General features: G+C 42.5%; 1 protein-coding gene across 4 annotated transcripts in view; it reads left to right on the forward strand.

Moving 5' to 3' along the window:
- The window catches only part of MSANTD3 (Myb/SANT DNA binding domain containing 3), a 37,958-nt gene extending 21,814 nt beyond the window's left edge, over positions 1-16,144 (forward strand). For 3 of the 4 annotated variants that reach the window (XM_024995835.2, XM_024995836.2, XM_024995837.2), the window contains 2 exons: positions 2,233-2,683; positions 10,529-16,144. In XM_024995835.2, coding sequence (XP_024851603.1) covers positions 2,266-2,683; positions 10,529-10,938 — 828 coding nt within the window. In that variant the 5' untranslated portion in view covers positions 2,233-2,265 and the 3' untranslated portion in view covers positions 10,939-16,144. The remainder of the gene's footprint in view (positions 1-2,232; positions 2,684-10,528) is intronic. The other variant, NM_001076019.1, reaches the window with a different exon arrangement.
- The last annotated feature ends 380 nt before the right edge of the window (positions 16,145-16,524 follow it).

The raw sequence follows: 16,524 nt of genomic DNA on the forward strand, positions 1-16,524 counted from the left end.
CTCCCAACATCAGAGTCTTTTCCAATCAGTCAACTCTTGGCATGAGGTGGCCAAAGTATTGGAGTTTCAGCTTTAGCATCAGTCCTTCCAATGAACACCCAGGACTGGTCTCCTTTGGGATGGACTGGTTGGATCTCCTTGCAGTCCAAGGGACTCTCAAGAGTCTTCTGCAACACCACAGTTCAAAAGCATCAATTCTTTGGCGCTCAGCTTTCTTCACAGTCTAATTCTCACATCCATACATGACCACTGGAAAAACCATGGCCTTGACTAGATGGACCTTTTTTGGCAAAGTAACGTCTCTGCTTTTGAATATGCTATCTAGGTTGGTCATAACTTTCCTTCCAAGGAGTAAGCATCTTTTAATTTCATGGCTGCAGTCACCATCTGCAGTGATTTTGGAGCCCCCAAAAATAAAGTCAGCCACTGTTTCCACTGTTTCCCCATCTATTTCCCATGAAGTCATGGGACCGGATGCTATGATCTTAGTTTTCTGAATGTTGAGCTTTAAACCAACTTTTTCACTCTCCACTTTCACTTTCATCAAGAGGCCTTTTAGTTCCTCTTCACTTTCTGCCATAAGGGTGGTGTCATCTGCATATCTGAGGTGATTGATACTTTTCCCGGCAATCTTAATTCCAGCTTGTGCTTCTTCCAGCCCAGCATTTCTCATGATGTACTCTGCATATAAGTTAAATAAACAGGGTGACAATATACAGCCTCGACGGACTCCTTTTTCTATTTGGAACCAGTCTGTTGTTCCATGTCCAGTTCTAACTGTTGCTTCCTGATCTGCATATAGGTTTCTCAAGAGGCAGGTCAGGTGGTCTGGTATTCCCATCTCTTTCAGAATTTTCCACAGTTTGTTGTGATCCACACAGTGGAAGGCTTTGTCATAGTCAATAAAGCAGAAATAGATGTTTTTCTGGAAATCTCTTACTTTTTTCATGATTCAGCGGATGTTGGCAATTTGATCTCTGGTTTCTCTGCCTTTTCTTAAACCAGCTTGAACATCTGGAAGTTCACGGTTCACGTATTGCTGAAGTCTGGTTTGGAGAATTTTGAGCATTACTTTACTAGCGTGTGAGATGAGTGCAATTGTGCAGTAGTTTGAGCATTCTTTGGCATTGCCTTTCTGTGGGATTGGAATGAAAACTGACCTTTTCCAGTCCTGTGGCCACTACTGAGTTTTCCAGATTTGCTGGCATATTGAGTGCAGCACTTTCACAGCATCATCTTTCAGGATTTGAAATAGCTCAAGTGGAATCCCATCACCTCCACTAGCTTTGTTCGTAGTGATGCTTTCTAAGGCCCACTTGACTTCACATCCCAGGATGTCTGGCTTTAGGTGAGTGATAGAAACAAATTAACACAATAGAGTTCCACATAGATGTTCAGCTTTTCTTTTTTTTGGCTGTTCTGTACCACATAGGGCCTTCCTCAGTGGCTCAATGGTAAAAAAAATCCACCTGCAATGCCGGAGACACAGGAGATGCGGGTTCGATCCCTGGGTTGGGAAGATCCCCTGGAGGAGGGCATGGCAACCCACTCCAATATTCTTGTCTGGAGAATCCCTTGGACAGAGGAGCCTGGTGGGCTAACGCCCATGGGGTCGAAAAGAGTCAGGCATGACTGAAGCAACTGAACACACATGCATGCACCACATAATCAGGCTTCACTGGTGATTCAGAGGTAAAGAACCTGCCTGCCTAGTGGGATGTGTGGGTTCGACCCCTGGGCAGGGAAAATCCCCTGGAGAAGGAGATGGCAGTCCACTCCAGTATTCTTGCCTGGAGAATCCCAGGGACAGAGGAGCCTGGTGGGCTACAGTCCATGGGATGGAAAAGCGTCAGACACGACTAAACACAATAACCAGGTAACCACAAAATAGCCAAGAAGTGCAGCGAAGGTTCTACTGGAGTGGGTAGCCATTCCGGTCTCCAGGGGATCCCTCCGACCTAGGGATTGACCCACTTCTGCATTGCAGGCAGATAGATTCTTTACCATCTGAGGCACCAGGGAACCCCCACTTGAAAATCTATTCTTAAGTTAAAACCCCATTCCTGGTAAACTTCTGAATGTTTTCTTGAGAATATCACAACTCAGTATTAAAGAGGGGAGGAAAGTGCTGTATTTCAGACAAGGGAATCAAGTCAGGGATGGAGCTTGAGTGACTAGCTGATGCCTTTATAGCTGGAGTTGATAATGATTGTTTCAAACTTCCTGTTCCAGGATAGCTAACAGCCAGGAGAAACACAGTGGAAAATGCAAAACAACGAAATCATAAAACCTGCCAAATACTTCTCAGAATTGGAAAAGAGCATCCTGCTGGCGTTAGTAGAAAAGTACAAGTATGTGCTGGAATGTAAGAAAAGTGATGCACGAACTATTGCCCTCAAGCAGCGCACCTGGCAGGCGCTTGCCCACGAGTACAACTCCCAGCCCAGCGTGTCGCTGCGGGATTTCAAACAGCTGAAGAAGTGCTGGGAGAACATCAAGGCTCGGACCAAAAAGATTATGGCCCACGAGAGGAGAGAGAAAGTGAAGCGCAGCGTCAGCCCGCTTCTGAGCACCCACGTCCTGGGGAAGGAGAAGATTGCCAGCATGCTGCCGGAGCAACTGTATTTCCTGCAGAGCCCTCCCGAGGAGGAGCCCGAGTACCACGCTGAGGCCGCTGCCCAAGGTATCGTGCGTGCCGCCCGCTTGCACCTTCCCCTCGGGTAGCAGTTTGACAATTCAGTGTTCAAGTCCTTCATTTCCATGGAGCTTAGAAAAAAAAATAATAACTTTCCTATCAGACTTGACTTTCTTAGTTCAGAATTTCTGGATTAGATAGGACATTCAAGTCATGTTGTCCATAAAAACAGAAGCTCTTCTCTCCTTGTGCTATCTCTTAGAGAGGTCTCAGTAATCACTATTATCACCTAAGAGGGGAAAATAAGGGGCTGCATCAATATAGTTATGAATGAAGTACCTTAGTTGCTTATCTCTATTTTATATATTAAAGAGACTTTGAGGATTCATACTCATTTCAGTCAATCATATTTTTTATCTTTCAAAAGTAGTTTTTGAGGACTGTTGTGTGCAAAGCACCACATTAAGTTCCTCAAAAGGCCACGATAAGAAAGTGAACTATTTCAAAGTTACCAAAAGTACAGAGGCTAATATACCAAACACCCATTTAGCAGTCACCCAAGTTAAAAACTAGCATTTCTACCTATTATAACATTGTGATCTATAGTTTTGGTTTGTGTACTCCAGGAAACATGAGACATTCTGGAAAAAATTCATTTTTGAAAAGAGAAAAATATACATAATTCTTAGGGAAGTAAAAGAATGTCACATAATTAAGACTGTAACAGTAGTGGGTCATGGCTTTAAAAAGTTGGAATTAAGGGGCTATTGAAATTTCTCCAGGCAAGGGGAGAGTGAGAATGCATATAGACAAAGTATCAGTAATTTCTGCCTCTTTTAAGATAGGAAAGATCAGTTTATGTAAAGATTCATGGAAGTTTGCAGAAAATATACCTTGATGCAGAGGAAGATTTCTGGGAAAGCCAGAAGGCTGCTCAAAAGGCCCTCCAAGGACCCAGACAGCAAGGATTTGCCTGGAAAAATCCAACTTTTGGCTTGCAGGATGAGAAATTCACTTATTAGTGTCCCGAGAGTAAATTGAAGCTCTGAGAGACTGGTTAATTAAAAGTCACAAGAAACTGTTTAAAACCAAGAATGTTATTCATGTAGAGTGGAAAAGATAATAACATGTTTCTGATTAGCACTTTTTTTTTTTCCTGTCGGCAGATCATCCTGGGAAGCTTAATTACGATCAAATGTTTGTTTTCTGATCATTTGGCCAAGGTAAAATCTAGGAAGCCAGTTGAATGTCAGGCAACTCATGTGTTGTTTCTCAGGGTAGGATCTCTGTTTAAGTTGATTCTTGAGTTCCCCAGGTAGGGAAGCTTCCAGTGTTAATATGGACACTGCCAGCTCTCTCTCCTCCATCCTTATTGCTGCTTCTGTGCTAAAGTGGGGTCCGCTGCTAATTGACAGTGTCCTTGCCTTGGAGATGTTTACAGCTTCAGCGAGTTCCTGTCCATTATGCTGGCCTTGGGTGATTCTGTGTCTGTGAGGCAGTGAAAGGAATGGTGCTGGGGGAGGTGAATCAGCAGGGCTGCTTTTCAAATTGCTTATATTCCCTGAGAGATGTTGCTGAGGAAGATGCTGGTGTGGACTGCGTGCAGTTCACTTTGCAGATCTCCAGTCTGGATGGTTGTGTATTGATTTCATCAGCTTCTTCTAAGGGGACAGTCTTATTTCCCCATTTTCAAATTCTTGAGTAGGAACTAGAAAGTCTATTCTTACAGATTTTTTTCCTCTTGCTTTTTAGAGGAAAGGATATAACTTATTTACTCATAAACACACTTTCTAAATTTTCAACAAGAAGGGAATAAATGTGGATTCTCAGTGTCCTTCCTGTAGTGATGTTTTCTAGAGACTCACTTGTAAAGAGATTTTCTTTAAATTGGCTGTATGTACATATATGGTGCATGAGACTTTTTGCTGATGGTTCTTAAGGTACAGCCATATGCTGTCTGGTTCCTGTTTCCAGGTCAGATCTGGAGGGTGATGGAGAAGTGTGTTGCTTTGTCAGTTGGGAACTGGGTCCAAAATAATTTGTATTCTCTAGTAGTTAAGGTACTGAAACTCTTTCCATACATTAAAACAGCTTTGAGGTTACCTTACCCATTTTGCATTTCAACTTACTTTTAAGAAAGAGAAAGAAAGCTGGAATTGTTAATCATTGTTTCTGGGTCTTGCTGGGGAAAAGGTTGAGAACCTGCTATAGAGTTATGGCTCTTCTTCTTTCGTGTGTCTTTTGGCCCATGGACTCTGTGTGTGTGTGTGTGTTTAGTTAGTATCTCTGCTAAGTTTGTCTCCTGTCTCTCTGTCTCTACTGTGCTGTCCAGTATAGCAGCCACAAGCCATGTGAGGCTGGTAAGCACTTGAAATGTAGGGAGACTGAATTGAGAGGTGCTATAAATGTATGCACTATATCTCAGAGATTTAGTACCAAAAAACAGAATGTAAAGTCTTACTCATAACATTTATATTGATTGAATGTTGAAATGATAATACTTTAGATCTGTTGGATTAAAAATATGTTACTAAAATTAATTTCACCTCTTTTTATTTCTTTAATGTGGTTATGAGAAGAAATTTTAATGGCATACGTAACTCATATTTCTGTCGGACAGCACTGTCCTAACACCTTATACAGTGCCTGTGACAGAATTAGTTGCTCAAAGATTTGTTGGAGTTTAAACAAAGGAGCCTAACACATTCCCCTAGAGGCCTCCCACCAACTATTTCTTATGTGAGATGTCTTCAACTGTGTCATCTTGATCACCGTCCCTTGCATGTTCTTAGCTTTGTTAATAACTTTCATGAAATGTATATCTGTATTTGAATGCACTGGCCTTAAAACTTAATACTTAGGAACGTATTTGTAAAAAACGGGTGTTTTCTCCTTAAATATAATAAAGGAATTTATACCCTGTAGATTTATGATATGTGATAATTTGGCTTCGATACTTAACTTCCATAATCTTTGGGGAACAGGTTTACAAACAAACTAGGGGAGTCGACAAAATTTGCTGGGTGATCAGTTCAGTTCAGTCACTCAGTCGTGTCCAACTCTTTGTGACCCCATGAATTGCAGCACGCCAGGCCTCCCTGTCCATCACCAACTCCCGGAGTTCACTCAGACTCACGTCCATCGAGTCAGTGATGCCATCCAGCCATCTCATCCTCTGTCATCTCCTTCTCCTCCTGCCCCCAATCCCTCCCAGCATCAGAGTCTTTTCCAATGAGTCAACTCTTGGCATGAGGTGGCCAAAGTACTGGAGTTTCAGCTTTAGCATCATTCCTTCCAAAGAAATCCCAAGGCTGATCTCCTTCAGAATGGACTGGTTGGATCTCCTTGCAGTCCAAGGGACTCTCAAGAGTCTTCTCCAACACCACAGTTCAAAAGCATCAATTCTTCAGCGCTCAGCTTTCTTCATAGTCCAACTCTCATCCATACATGACCAGTGGAAAAACCATAGCCTTGACTAGACGGACCTTTGTTGGCAAAGTAATGAGGGTAGAATGGCCAAATGTCAGATGCACGTAGGAAAACTAAGCTTTCAGATAGGACTCAAGTATCTTGAGAGAACTTACATTTAATTCATATGCTGTTAGTTCTCTACTATACAGCTATACTCCAGTAATGCAGACATAGGCATGCCAACCTATCAAACATTTCTTAATAAATTCCAGTATTAGTCTTTTTAGTTTAATCCTCTTCTTTTGGGGTAGGAACTCCAGTACAGGGAGCTGATTTTTATTTCTAGTCACGACACATTAGATATATAAAGGGCTGGAAAAGTCCTTTTTTGTGTATTATTACTTATACAAAAATCAGCATTATTTTTTTCCTTTTTTTAATCCCCATTCACCACTTTCACTCTTTTCTCCTGAACCCTAATCATTCTAACGTGTTGTATATTCTCTCATGTGTTTTTGAAAGCATGCATTGGTGTTGTGTGTGTATATTTTATTTTTTGCAAATATTAAAATTTTACATAGATTAAAAATCATGCTATAGATGCCATTCCTTTTTCTCTTACCTTTTTTCACTTAGAATGTTTTAAAGATCTATCCCCACCATGGTGAGTAAATCTAACTTGTTTCTTTTAGTTGATGTATAATATTCTGTAGTGTATATCCCCGGCATCTTATTTATCCATATTCCCTGTCAGTCCTGTTTCCATTTTTTCTGCTGAGAAGGGCTGAGTTTTAGCCTGTACATAGTTTCCTTCCCATCCTTTGACTGCCTTCATTGGTTTTCCTGATGAAATTAAACTTACTCAAATTGCCCAAGTGGAAGAACACCCCTTGACTGTGTTCTCTGCTCCCAGGAAACACTTTAGGCCTTCTTACCCGTTTTGCACACAATCGAGTTGTTTTCTACTTCAGGTGGCTTTGTTTTACCTGGGAGAGAGATTACATGGTGTGTGTTTGTAGCAGGTTGCCATTCCCAGGAGAGTCTTTTTCCAATTAAGAGGAGACTCTCCCCATCTGAACACTAGCTTCCAATCATTGGAGCTAATATTTGTGTGAAAGTTAATTAACTACTCCATCGGGCTTCTCTAGTTTTAAGCAACAGCTTCTAGCAGAGTCTTGAGAGATCTGGCTTTTTAAATTTAAAATGTGCACACTTTTAAACTAAAAAAAATTAATTTTAAAGTAGACTCATTTATCTGTTCCCAGACATAAACATACTGTGTTCATGTTCATAAGTCAAGAGAGAAATTTGGAGGTCAAAATTTGAAATATATACCCATAGTCTTAATAATCAATGGTTTTGTAGTGGATACAACCTGAAGACTGCATTTCAAGATATGTAAGTAACCAGCTGAGCAGGTGATATAATGAGAGGGTGGGCGTTGTAATAGTTGAGCTTGTGTTTTAGAGTCAGGCAGACCTGGATTGGAGTCCTGGTTCTTTCAACTAGCCAAGTGACTTTAGCTTATTGTGTTTGGTTTTCTATAATAGTACCTCCCTCAAGGACTTCCCCAGAGAAGGCGGTGGCACCCCACTCCAGTACTCTTGCCTGGAAAATCCCGTGGACTGAGGAGCTTGGTAGGCTGCAGTCCATGGGGTTGCTGAGAGTCGGACACGACTAAGCAACTTACCTTTCACTTTTCACTTTCATCCATTGGAGAAGGAAATGGCAACCCACTCCGGTTTTCTTGCCTGGAGAATCCCAGGGACGGGGGAGCCTGGTGGGCTGCCGTCTATGGGGTCACACAGAGTCGGACACGACTGAAGTGACTTAGCAGCAGCAGCGGCAGCAAGGACTTCCCTGGTGGTCCACTGGTTAAGACTCCATCTTCCAGTGCAGGGGCACAGGTTCCATCCATGGTCGGGAAGCTAAGGTCCCACATGCCATGGGGTGTGACCAAAAATGAAATAAAAAATAAAAACACCTCTCTCAGAGGGTTGTTGTAAGGATTGAATGAGATAATGCTGCAAAGCACTAGCCTAGTGCCTGGTTAGCTGCTCAGAAAATGGTATTGCTGTCATCATAGTCATCATCAAAAGGCCTCTAAAGCCAAGACTTATTGAGAGAAAAATAAGCATTTAGAAATTGGGAGAGATGAGTAGCATTGTCAGGGCATGGACTTTTTAAAAGCTCAGAGGAGTATCCAGAACTGTCCTCTGGAATGAAATCAAAGAGAGAAGAGGCTAAAGGTACCAAAAAACGTCTAATGTGTCTAGTCTTCTTTGAAGACAGTTTCAGATCTGAGACTCGAAACAGATGAGGTAATCCTCTTTGCATTTGATCCCATCTGAGGGACCCCATTCTCGGTGCTCAGCCGTCCCCACTCCTTTGTCCTGCGCCTTGGCTCTGCACTCAGAATGCTATTCTTTCTTCACAGTTGTGCCGTGTTGAGAGCGATGTGACCCTCTGCAGCCAATTCATCCCGCACACATTTCTTACAAGCCCAGCAGTGTGTCAGGCCCTGAGCTGGGTCCTCCAGGAGGATGAATTAGAGGCAGTGTCTGTCTTCAAAGTGCTCAGAGACCTGAAGGGGAGGTAGTTAAACCGCCAGTTTTAACAAGTGCTCTGCCAGAGGTAGGCTCCGGAGGCAGTGGGAGCATGAGGGAAGGACATCTAATTGAGGCTGTAGCCCCTGGAGTTGGGAAGACTCCTAGGGAGACATTTTCATTATCTCTGGATGACGCAGGAGTCCTTTTAACCTTCCCTTTCAAAAGTAAGATTTTTTTTTACCTTTTCTTTAAGCTTAATTAGGGACTAGTTATGGTTGTTACCTAACCCCTTAGAGTGAAATCATCTAAACAGCAGCCATTTTCCTTTTATTAACAGAGTGTTACGAGTTAGGTTTCCCCCAGTAGCCATTAACATTCCCGGCATCCCATCTTCTGGAATAATGGAGTGGACGTACTAATGTAATCAACTCTGTTAATAAATTGATGTTATTTTTCTCCAAGGAGAGGACTCTCATTACCGGAAATATAAAGCGTCCCAAGAAAGCATTGGAGTCAGAGCTAGAATCCAGTCCTACCACATGGAATCATGGGTTAGTGGTGTTAGTGGTTTCCTTATGGAAACTCCCTAACTGATACTCATATCATTGACCTATAAAAATACTAGGGCAAACATGGCACCACCTAATGTGGCAACCTTTTGTATCCATAAGCTCTGTTCCCTTCTGTTCAAAGCTTCAGCGCTAGGCATCCGCTAGGTACCAAGCAAAATAATTGGTGCCCAAGGATAAAAGAAATGAATAAGTCACAGTCCTCAGACAATACTAGGATGTGTTAAGTTCTATAACAGAAGAGAAAAGGAGAGGGCTGAGGTTTCACAGAGCAAGTAGCATTGATCCTGAATGAAGTAGGGGTTAGGGAGGAGGTTGGAAGGGAAACTAGAGTAAGAATGTGTGTTTGAGTGAGGGGCTGGGGACAATTAGTGAGCCCAACTGTAGGCTGAAGGAGCAGTGAGACAGCATTATGGGAGAAAATAAAGATTGTGGTAGAATTGGAGGATACCTGGGATTTTGAAGAGTAAGTCAAGGAAGATAAAGGAAGGTTGGAATTAGATTATGAGGGTTACTTAGGGTGGATGGAAAACAGAGCCAGAGATAGGAACCCCAGGGAAACATTTAAGTGTGATCCAGAAAAGAGAAGAAAGAGCAATCAGAGAGGAAACTTAGGAGAAAGCAATGGTTCAGAAGCTAATAGGGGAAAACAAATGTCAAGAAGGATTGTCAAGTGCTAGGGAGAAGTTTCATAAAAGGGATGTCAGAAATTGTCTGTAGGATATGAATATTGACCCCCAGATGGCAGCGCTAGAGGGAACAGCCAAATGTAGGAGACTGAAGAAAAGTCTGAGGAAGTTAAGCCAGGGAGTGTAGGCTCATCTTTCTAGGAAGAACCTTTGTGAGATCCTATCCAGGGTAAGGGTTAAGACCTGTGAACAGGACCCCCAACAATGGTGCCCTTGTGGAGATTGAACTTCAGTGTTCATGGCTGAATGAGAATCAGAGAGGGAGATCAGACCAAGGGAGAACTTCTTAATCTGCAAACCGACCACTGGCTTCGTACTGTGGTCTTCTGCTCACTGGGGGTTGTGCACATTTCATTTTAGAACTTACATCCACATACCCAGGTCTCCAGTCCTTGATAAGCACAGTCTCAGACCACTTTTCTCATAGTTCGCAGTGTCATAAATGACATGATGAAACCTATTATTGTTACTTTCTTAAGGGAAAATTGCTTTCGATGTATGGTTTTTTTTTTTTTTTTAAAGTCAGGAGTGACAGGGGTACCTGTGGACATGCAGACCAGAGCAGATGCTGTCTCAAGTCATCCTGCCATGGGGGACCCTGTCATTTGAAATAGGATTGATTTACTCTCTGCCTGTAAGATCTTTGAACATATGTTTTCTGCTACTGTTTTTCAGAATCATTTGCTGTTTCAAATAGAGAACTGTGCGATGATGAGAAAGAGTTCATACATTTTCCAGTATGTGAGGGGACCTCTCAACCTGAACCCTCGTGTTCAGCTGTCAGAATAACAGCCAATAAAAACTACAGGAGCAAAACCTCTCAGGAAGGTGCTTTAAAAAAGATGCATGAGGAAGAACACCATCAACAAATGTCCATCTTACAACTGCAGCTGATACAAATGAATGAGGTGCATGTGGCCAAAATCCAGCAGATAGAGCGAGAGTGTGAGATGGCAGAGGAGGAACACAGGATAAAAATGGAAGTTCTCAATAAAAAGAAGATGTATTGGGAAAGAAAACTGCAAACTTTTACCAAGGAGTGGCCTGTTTCCTCATTTAACCGGCCCTTTCCCAATTCACCCTAAAAGACTGTGGGGATGGCCCCCTTGTAATTAATGTGTGTTGGCAAAGAAAGTCTGGAACATGAACTTGCGGTCAGTAACCTGTAACAGAGCTACGAACTAGGAAAATTAGAGTGGTAGTAGACACTTAAGAATACATTCAGGTAAACAGCTGCACCCTGTGTACCCCTTCAGTGGTAAAGAAGCTGTTAGAGTTTTCTGAAAATTATCACTTTGAGTGCTATCCTTCTGAATGTAATGTCTCTTAATTAGAATTCATACAAGAACCATGTGTGAGTGTTGTTGTTGTTGTATTTTTTTAATCAAATGCAAGTATGACTATAAAGGGAGTGTGGCTGGGTTTTGTGGGTCTTTTTTTTTTTTTTAAACAGCAGACCTTTTATATCCAAATGAATGCCCTCCCATTGAAAGCGGCTGTCTTGGGAGGATACACGTTTCTCCAGCGGTGATGCTGTTGCTCAGTTTGCTAGAGGTCTTTCGGGAACCTCCACAAGAGCTACAGCACACTTTTCAGTTTTTCTGTGTCATCTTCTGAGTGTGGATTTTCCGTTTTTAAACAGCCTGACATATGGAAGGTTATTTTCTAATGTGGCTCATAGACTGCTTTTTTTTCCCCTTTACTCAAAGAAGAGTTCCAGATAATGTCTCCAACAATGGTAGCTTTGTTGGAACTAAGGATGTGGTTACTTTGAGAGAGAAATGTTCGTTTAGAGTTCTACATTCTGTCATGCTTATTTCTTATTTTATTAAAAGACAAGACTTGCAATTTTATAGTCACACTGTGTATGTTTTTTAAAGGTGCTGCTTCCCCCACTGTGCTCCAGTTTTTGCCTTCCTGCTGTAGGTTCCTCCCAACTTTGTACTACTGAGTTCATGCTTGCCCTTAGTTTTAATCTTTAGCCACCTAAGGAAAGACCCTTCCCTTGCTGTACTCCTGGTGCTGGCTGATAGTAACGCTCCATAAGCATTACGCAGTTGGTATTGAGCTTTTTCAGAATCCATTACCAATAGATTTGGAAATATGGATTGATAAATGGATATTTTGACTGAGCTGTGATATAACTTCTCCTGTAGCCTAGTGTGAAAAACAGCCTTGGGAGCTGGGCATAGCAGTAGTTGGGAGAAGCTAAGTGACACTCAAGTGCCATGGCAGGTCAGCAGAGTCTGAGAATGAAACTTTGAGACTGTGTGTCGGGGAAGGAGGAGTATGTATGACATAGGCTGTGCAGGTAGTGTAGGACTAGGAGTCGGAGCTTGAATTCTGAGCTTGGCTCCGGCTCAGGTGCTATGTGACCTTGGGTAACTCCATTTAGTCTTTGGCCGTGGTGTTTCCTGTCTCTAAAACAAGGGAGTTGGTCTAGATAATGATCAGACCAATTCCTTGACTATGGTGTGGTCTGCACAGTCTTGGACGACGGCTGCTAACATCATAATTGTCCATAGGACGTGAGTCAACGGGGAGAGTTTATACAGTGGCTAAGCTTCCTTTCATAATTTTGGAATTTGGCTCTCAGGGTCTGTAAATTCAGTAAAGTACATATGTACTCATATATGCATATGCACTGCATAAAACTTAAATGGATATCAATTTATTATATGCACTGATCATATTTTAAATACTTTAGAGGAACCAGTTATTAAAGGGAACCCATGAAGACTAGTCTTCTTTCAAAGGAAGGATGCTTTTGTAAGGATTTGTGTTCTTACTTTTTTTTCCAAATGGACCCTTTAGAGAAGTAGCATCTGGAAAAAGTCTCAAGCTTCATGGATTTATGGGAGACAACTTAGGCCAGAGAATGGCAGGTCCTCAACACAGATGTGAACTGACAAAAGTGTGATTTGCTTCATCTATTGGTCCACCTGAAAATCTCCTTAACATGCCGATTCTGGCATGGGGCTTGAGACTGTGCATTTCTTGCAAGTTCCCAGGTTATGTCAGTTCTGCTTGTCTGATCACCATGATTCTGTGCAGCAAGGTTTTAGAGGACCCTTGTCTTAAAAAAAAAAAAAAGCACCACCATTGGGTTAGGTACATTTTTGTATACAGCAGTATGCCATATATTATTATTCTTTCAGAATTTGCCACCTAATCACACAAATAACAATGTAGAACAACACAAAAAGAGCTCACACATATAATGGAACTGTAAAAGCATCGAACTAATTCCTAACTGAACAAATAAAGGATAATTAAACCAGCAGGCTAAAGCGCGTGTTCTACTGTTAATGGTATTTATGAGTTCATAACAGTTTTCAGCCTTGAGTTGCATTAGAAACAGTGTTTTATAAAAAATTTGTCTCAATGGGTTCCATTCCCAGGAGATTCAGTTTTCCTGGTTTGAGGCCTGGTCTTCTATATTTTGGGATTTTGCAAAGGATGATGATGCCCAATTGAGACTGAGACCCACTGGTGTAGAGTTCACAAACGTGTATCATTTGGTCCTTAATCCAGTGAAGTCCAGCAGCAGTGAGGAAATGATGCTCAGAAGAAACACTTGCACCAGGCTGAAAGCTAGTGAATGGCAAAACAGGACCTCAGTGCTAGGTCTCTTGACTTGAAAACAAATAGCTCCACCTGCCTGCTCCCACCCCATCCCTCAAAAGCTCTGTCATGGATTTCCTTTATCCTGAGAGCCAGATGACATCTACAGCTTACTGGTAATGTCTCCACTTATGAACAGGTATATCCCGATGCATTCCACTTTTGAGCAGTTCTTTACCTGAGGTGGAAATGCAATAAACATCTCTTGGCAGGTGCTGTAGAGAATTGACAGATGAACACTAATACATCCCCCGCCCTGCCGAATCATGGACATAGCCCAGTAGGAGAGCTTGTACACAGCTGTCGTGTATTTGATCAGTGCACGTCTTCTAGAGCATTTGTAGCTCAGCAGAGAGTGAAGACGGAGAAGGCAATGGTACCCCATTCCAGTACTCTTGCCTGGAAAATCCTATGGATGGAGGAGCCTGGTAGGCTGCAGTCCATGGGGTCGCTAAGAGTCAGACATGACTGAGCGACTTCACTTTCAGTTTTTCACTTTCATGCATTGGAGAAGGAAATGGCAACCCACTCCAGTGTTCTTGCCTGGAGAATCCCAGGGGCAGGAGAGCCTCGTAGGCTGCCGTCTATGGGGTCACACAGAGTCAGACACGACTGAAGTGACTTAGCAGCAGCAGAGAGTGAAGAAGCTTGAAGGAAAGCCGCCTGGAGGAGTTAGCATTTGAGCTAAATCTTTAGAGTTGGTATTTTGGTAGGTGGAGATTCAGAAAGGAGAGCAAATTCACTAGATGTAAGACCCTGATGAAGATTTGTGCAAGGAGACATGTAATTGGGAGGACGTGGAGTAATTTCCAAATTCGGCAGTAATGTGATCAAAACGGTGCTCCAGGAGGAAGATTAGAAGATGGAACTGAGTTTAGAGAAGACGAGTCCAGAAAACAAGGTAGGAGGGCTTGGCTCTAGTTAGGATGAGATGATAGGAGGACCTAGAGGAGGCTGTAGTGCAAAATGAGGGAGACCAATGTGAAGGGCGGGAGAGGCATCACTCAGGCTTGGTAGATTTCTATTGTTGAAGTGGATGACTAGGGTTTTGAAGTCGATGCCTGAAAGAATGATGTTGATTGAAACAAAGCAAAGATGCGTCTGGCTGACAATGTCCTAGGGGAAGCCTGGACGCAAACTAGTGCAGTTGCTGCCGCTCAGCCTGGAACACCAGCTCCTCCTCTCACCTCCTCTTTGGCTGGCGCCTCTTTGCTCTGACTTCTGCCACTTGGGCTGCCTGTGCTGCTCCTTGCACCTGTTCAGCTGACGTTTTAACCCCTCCTCGCTGGGTCCTCATCACCCGACTCATTTGGTGCTGTCTCTGCCATCAGGACCTCCACTGCAGCTAGTGGTGTATCAGTCACTGTCTCTTATAAAGGCTTCACACTTGAAAGGTCAGGAAAGACTATCGTTGACCCTTAACAACTGGGGGGCTAAGGGCACCAACACACCCTAGCTGTGGAAAATCCGCCTATAACTTTACAGTCAGCTCTCTGTATCTGCAATTCTGCATCTGGGGATTCAACCAACCGCAGATGGTGTCGTACTATGGTACCCAAATATTGAAAACAATTTGAGCATAAGTGAACCTGCGCAGTTCAAACCTGTGTTGTTCAAGGGTCAACTGATTTCTTTTATCTTGGGCTTCAGTTCTCTCCCAGTTGGCACCTACAAATTTCAGGGTATTTTTTAAGCGTCCCTTGTTGTGTAAAGACGCACTGACTGAGAGGCTAATTCCCACGTATGCCTATTACAGCCCCTTTACAATAATCAAACATAGAATCCTACCTTATTATGCATTAAAAATTAGGAAATATTTTAGGAACTTTTCAGGGAGAATCTTAAAATACATTGTTTTTATTTTATTTTATTTTCTTAAGACAAGAGCCAACAGAAGGAAAGAGGCATGGTGGGGCAGTGTATTTGAGTTGTCAACAGCTTCTGCAGTGTCAGGTCAATTACATCAGCACTTGGTCTGGACCAGGGGAGAGGAATGGTTCTGCCTCCCGGGAATGTCAGAAGGACCTGATAATTATATTTGGCAAAGCCATGAAGAGTGACTCTGTAATGTCATTGCAAAGAATTACTCTCTTAATAGCATCTCTAGATGTCCAAGCTGTTCAAATGCAATAGCACTTCTTTTCTGCTGCAGCTTTCCTTTCCGCTGGGCTGTTTCCCAGCTGGTCCTCTTGTTCTTCCTTGCCCTTTTCTGTCTTCTGCCTTCCCAGCCCTGTTTCTGCAGCCCCTCCTTCTGCACCCACAACAGTCTCTGCTGACCCCTGTTTTAGAGTTGGAGTCACCTGAGAATGTGTGTGAGGGAGATACTTGCCAACACCCAGCATATTGAACATGTGGTATCAACAAGGTGAAGTGTGTAGCCTTAGACTAGCCATAATATCGACCATCTGCTTCCTTGCGGCATCCGCTACTTCTGTGTTGGTGGAACTCAGATGTCGCGGGAAAGGTCACCGGTGATTCATGACTGCAACAAATTCTTTTCCTAATTGTGCCATATGTTATGCCCTTCAACACAACTTACTAATCTCTGCCTCGGTTTCTCCATCTGTGAAAGTGGTGTAATACTTATCTACCTCCCTTGAATGTTGTAAAGACTAGTCTATGTTAGTAAAGCACTTTTGAAATAAAGAGTGATGTAAAGCGTTTTAACATTATTGTTGTCATTGTGACATGGATGCAACCCTGTAGAGATGCTGCTCTGTAGGGGAAGAACCCCAAGGATACCATGCTTTAGGAATACCCACTATAGAAAATTTCCATAACAGATACCAGAGTGATTTTGGGGGGTATATGAAAAATTTCACCATAGCATTTCTTTAAACGGCGCTTTGGTTCATTTAGAATGAGATGTGATTATAGAAGAGTGATTTATGTAAGATTTTTAAAGAACATATCTATTGAACCTCTATTACCTAATATAATAGTAGGGTTTGCAAGCTGATTATTAACCTAACAGTGCAGTTTATCATCATTAGGTGGAAAGCTATTTCTACATTCTCCAGATGCCCAGATTTTGTGCATGCAGGTTT

Source organism: Bos taurus, chromosome 8, assembly GCF_002263795.3.
Source record: "Bos taurus isolate L1 Dominette 01449 registration number 42190680 breed Hereford chromosome 8, ARS-UCD2.0, whole genome shotgun sequence".
Classification (NCBI taxonomy): domain Eukaryota; kingdom Metazoa; phylum Chordata; class Mammalia; order Artiodactyla; family Bovidae; genus Bos; species Bos taurus.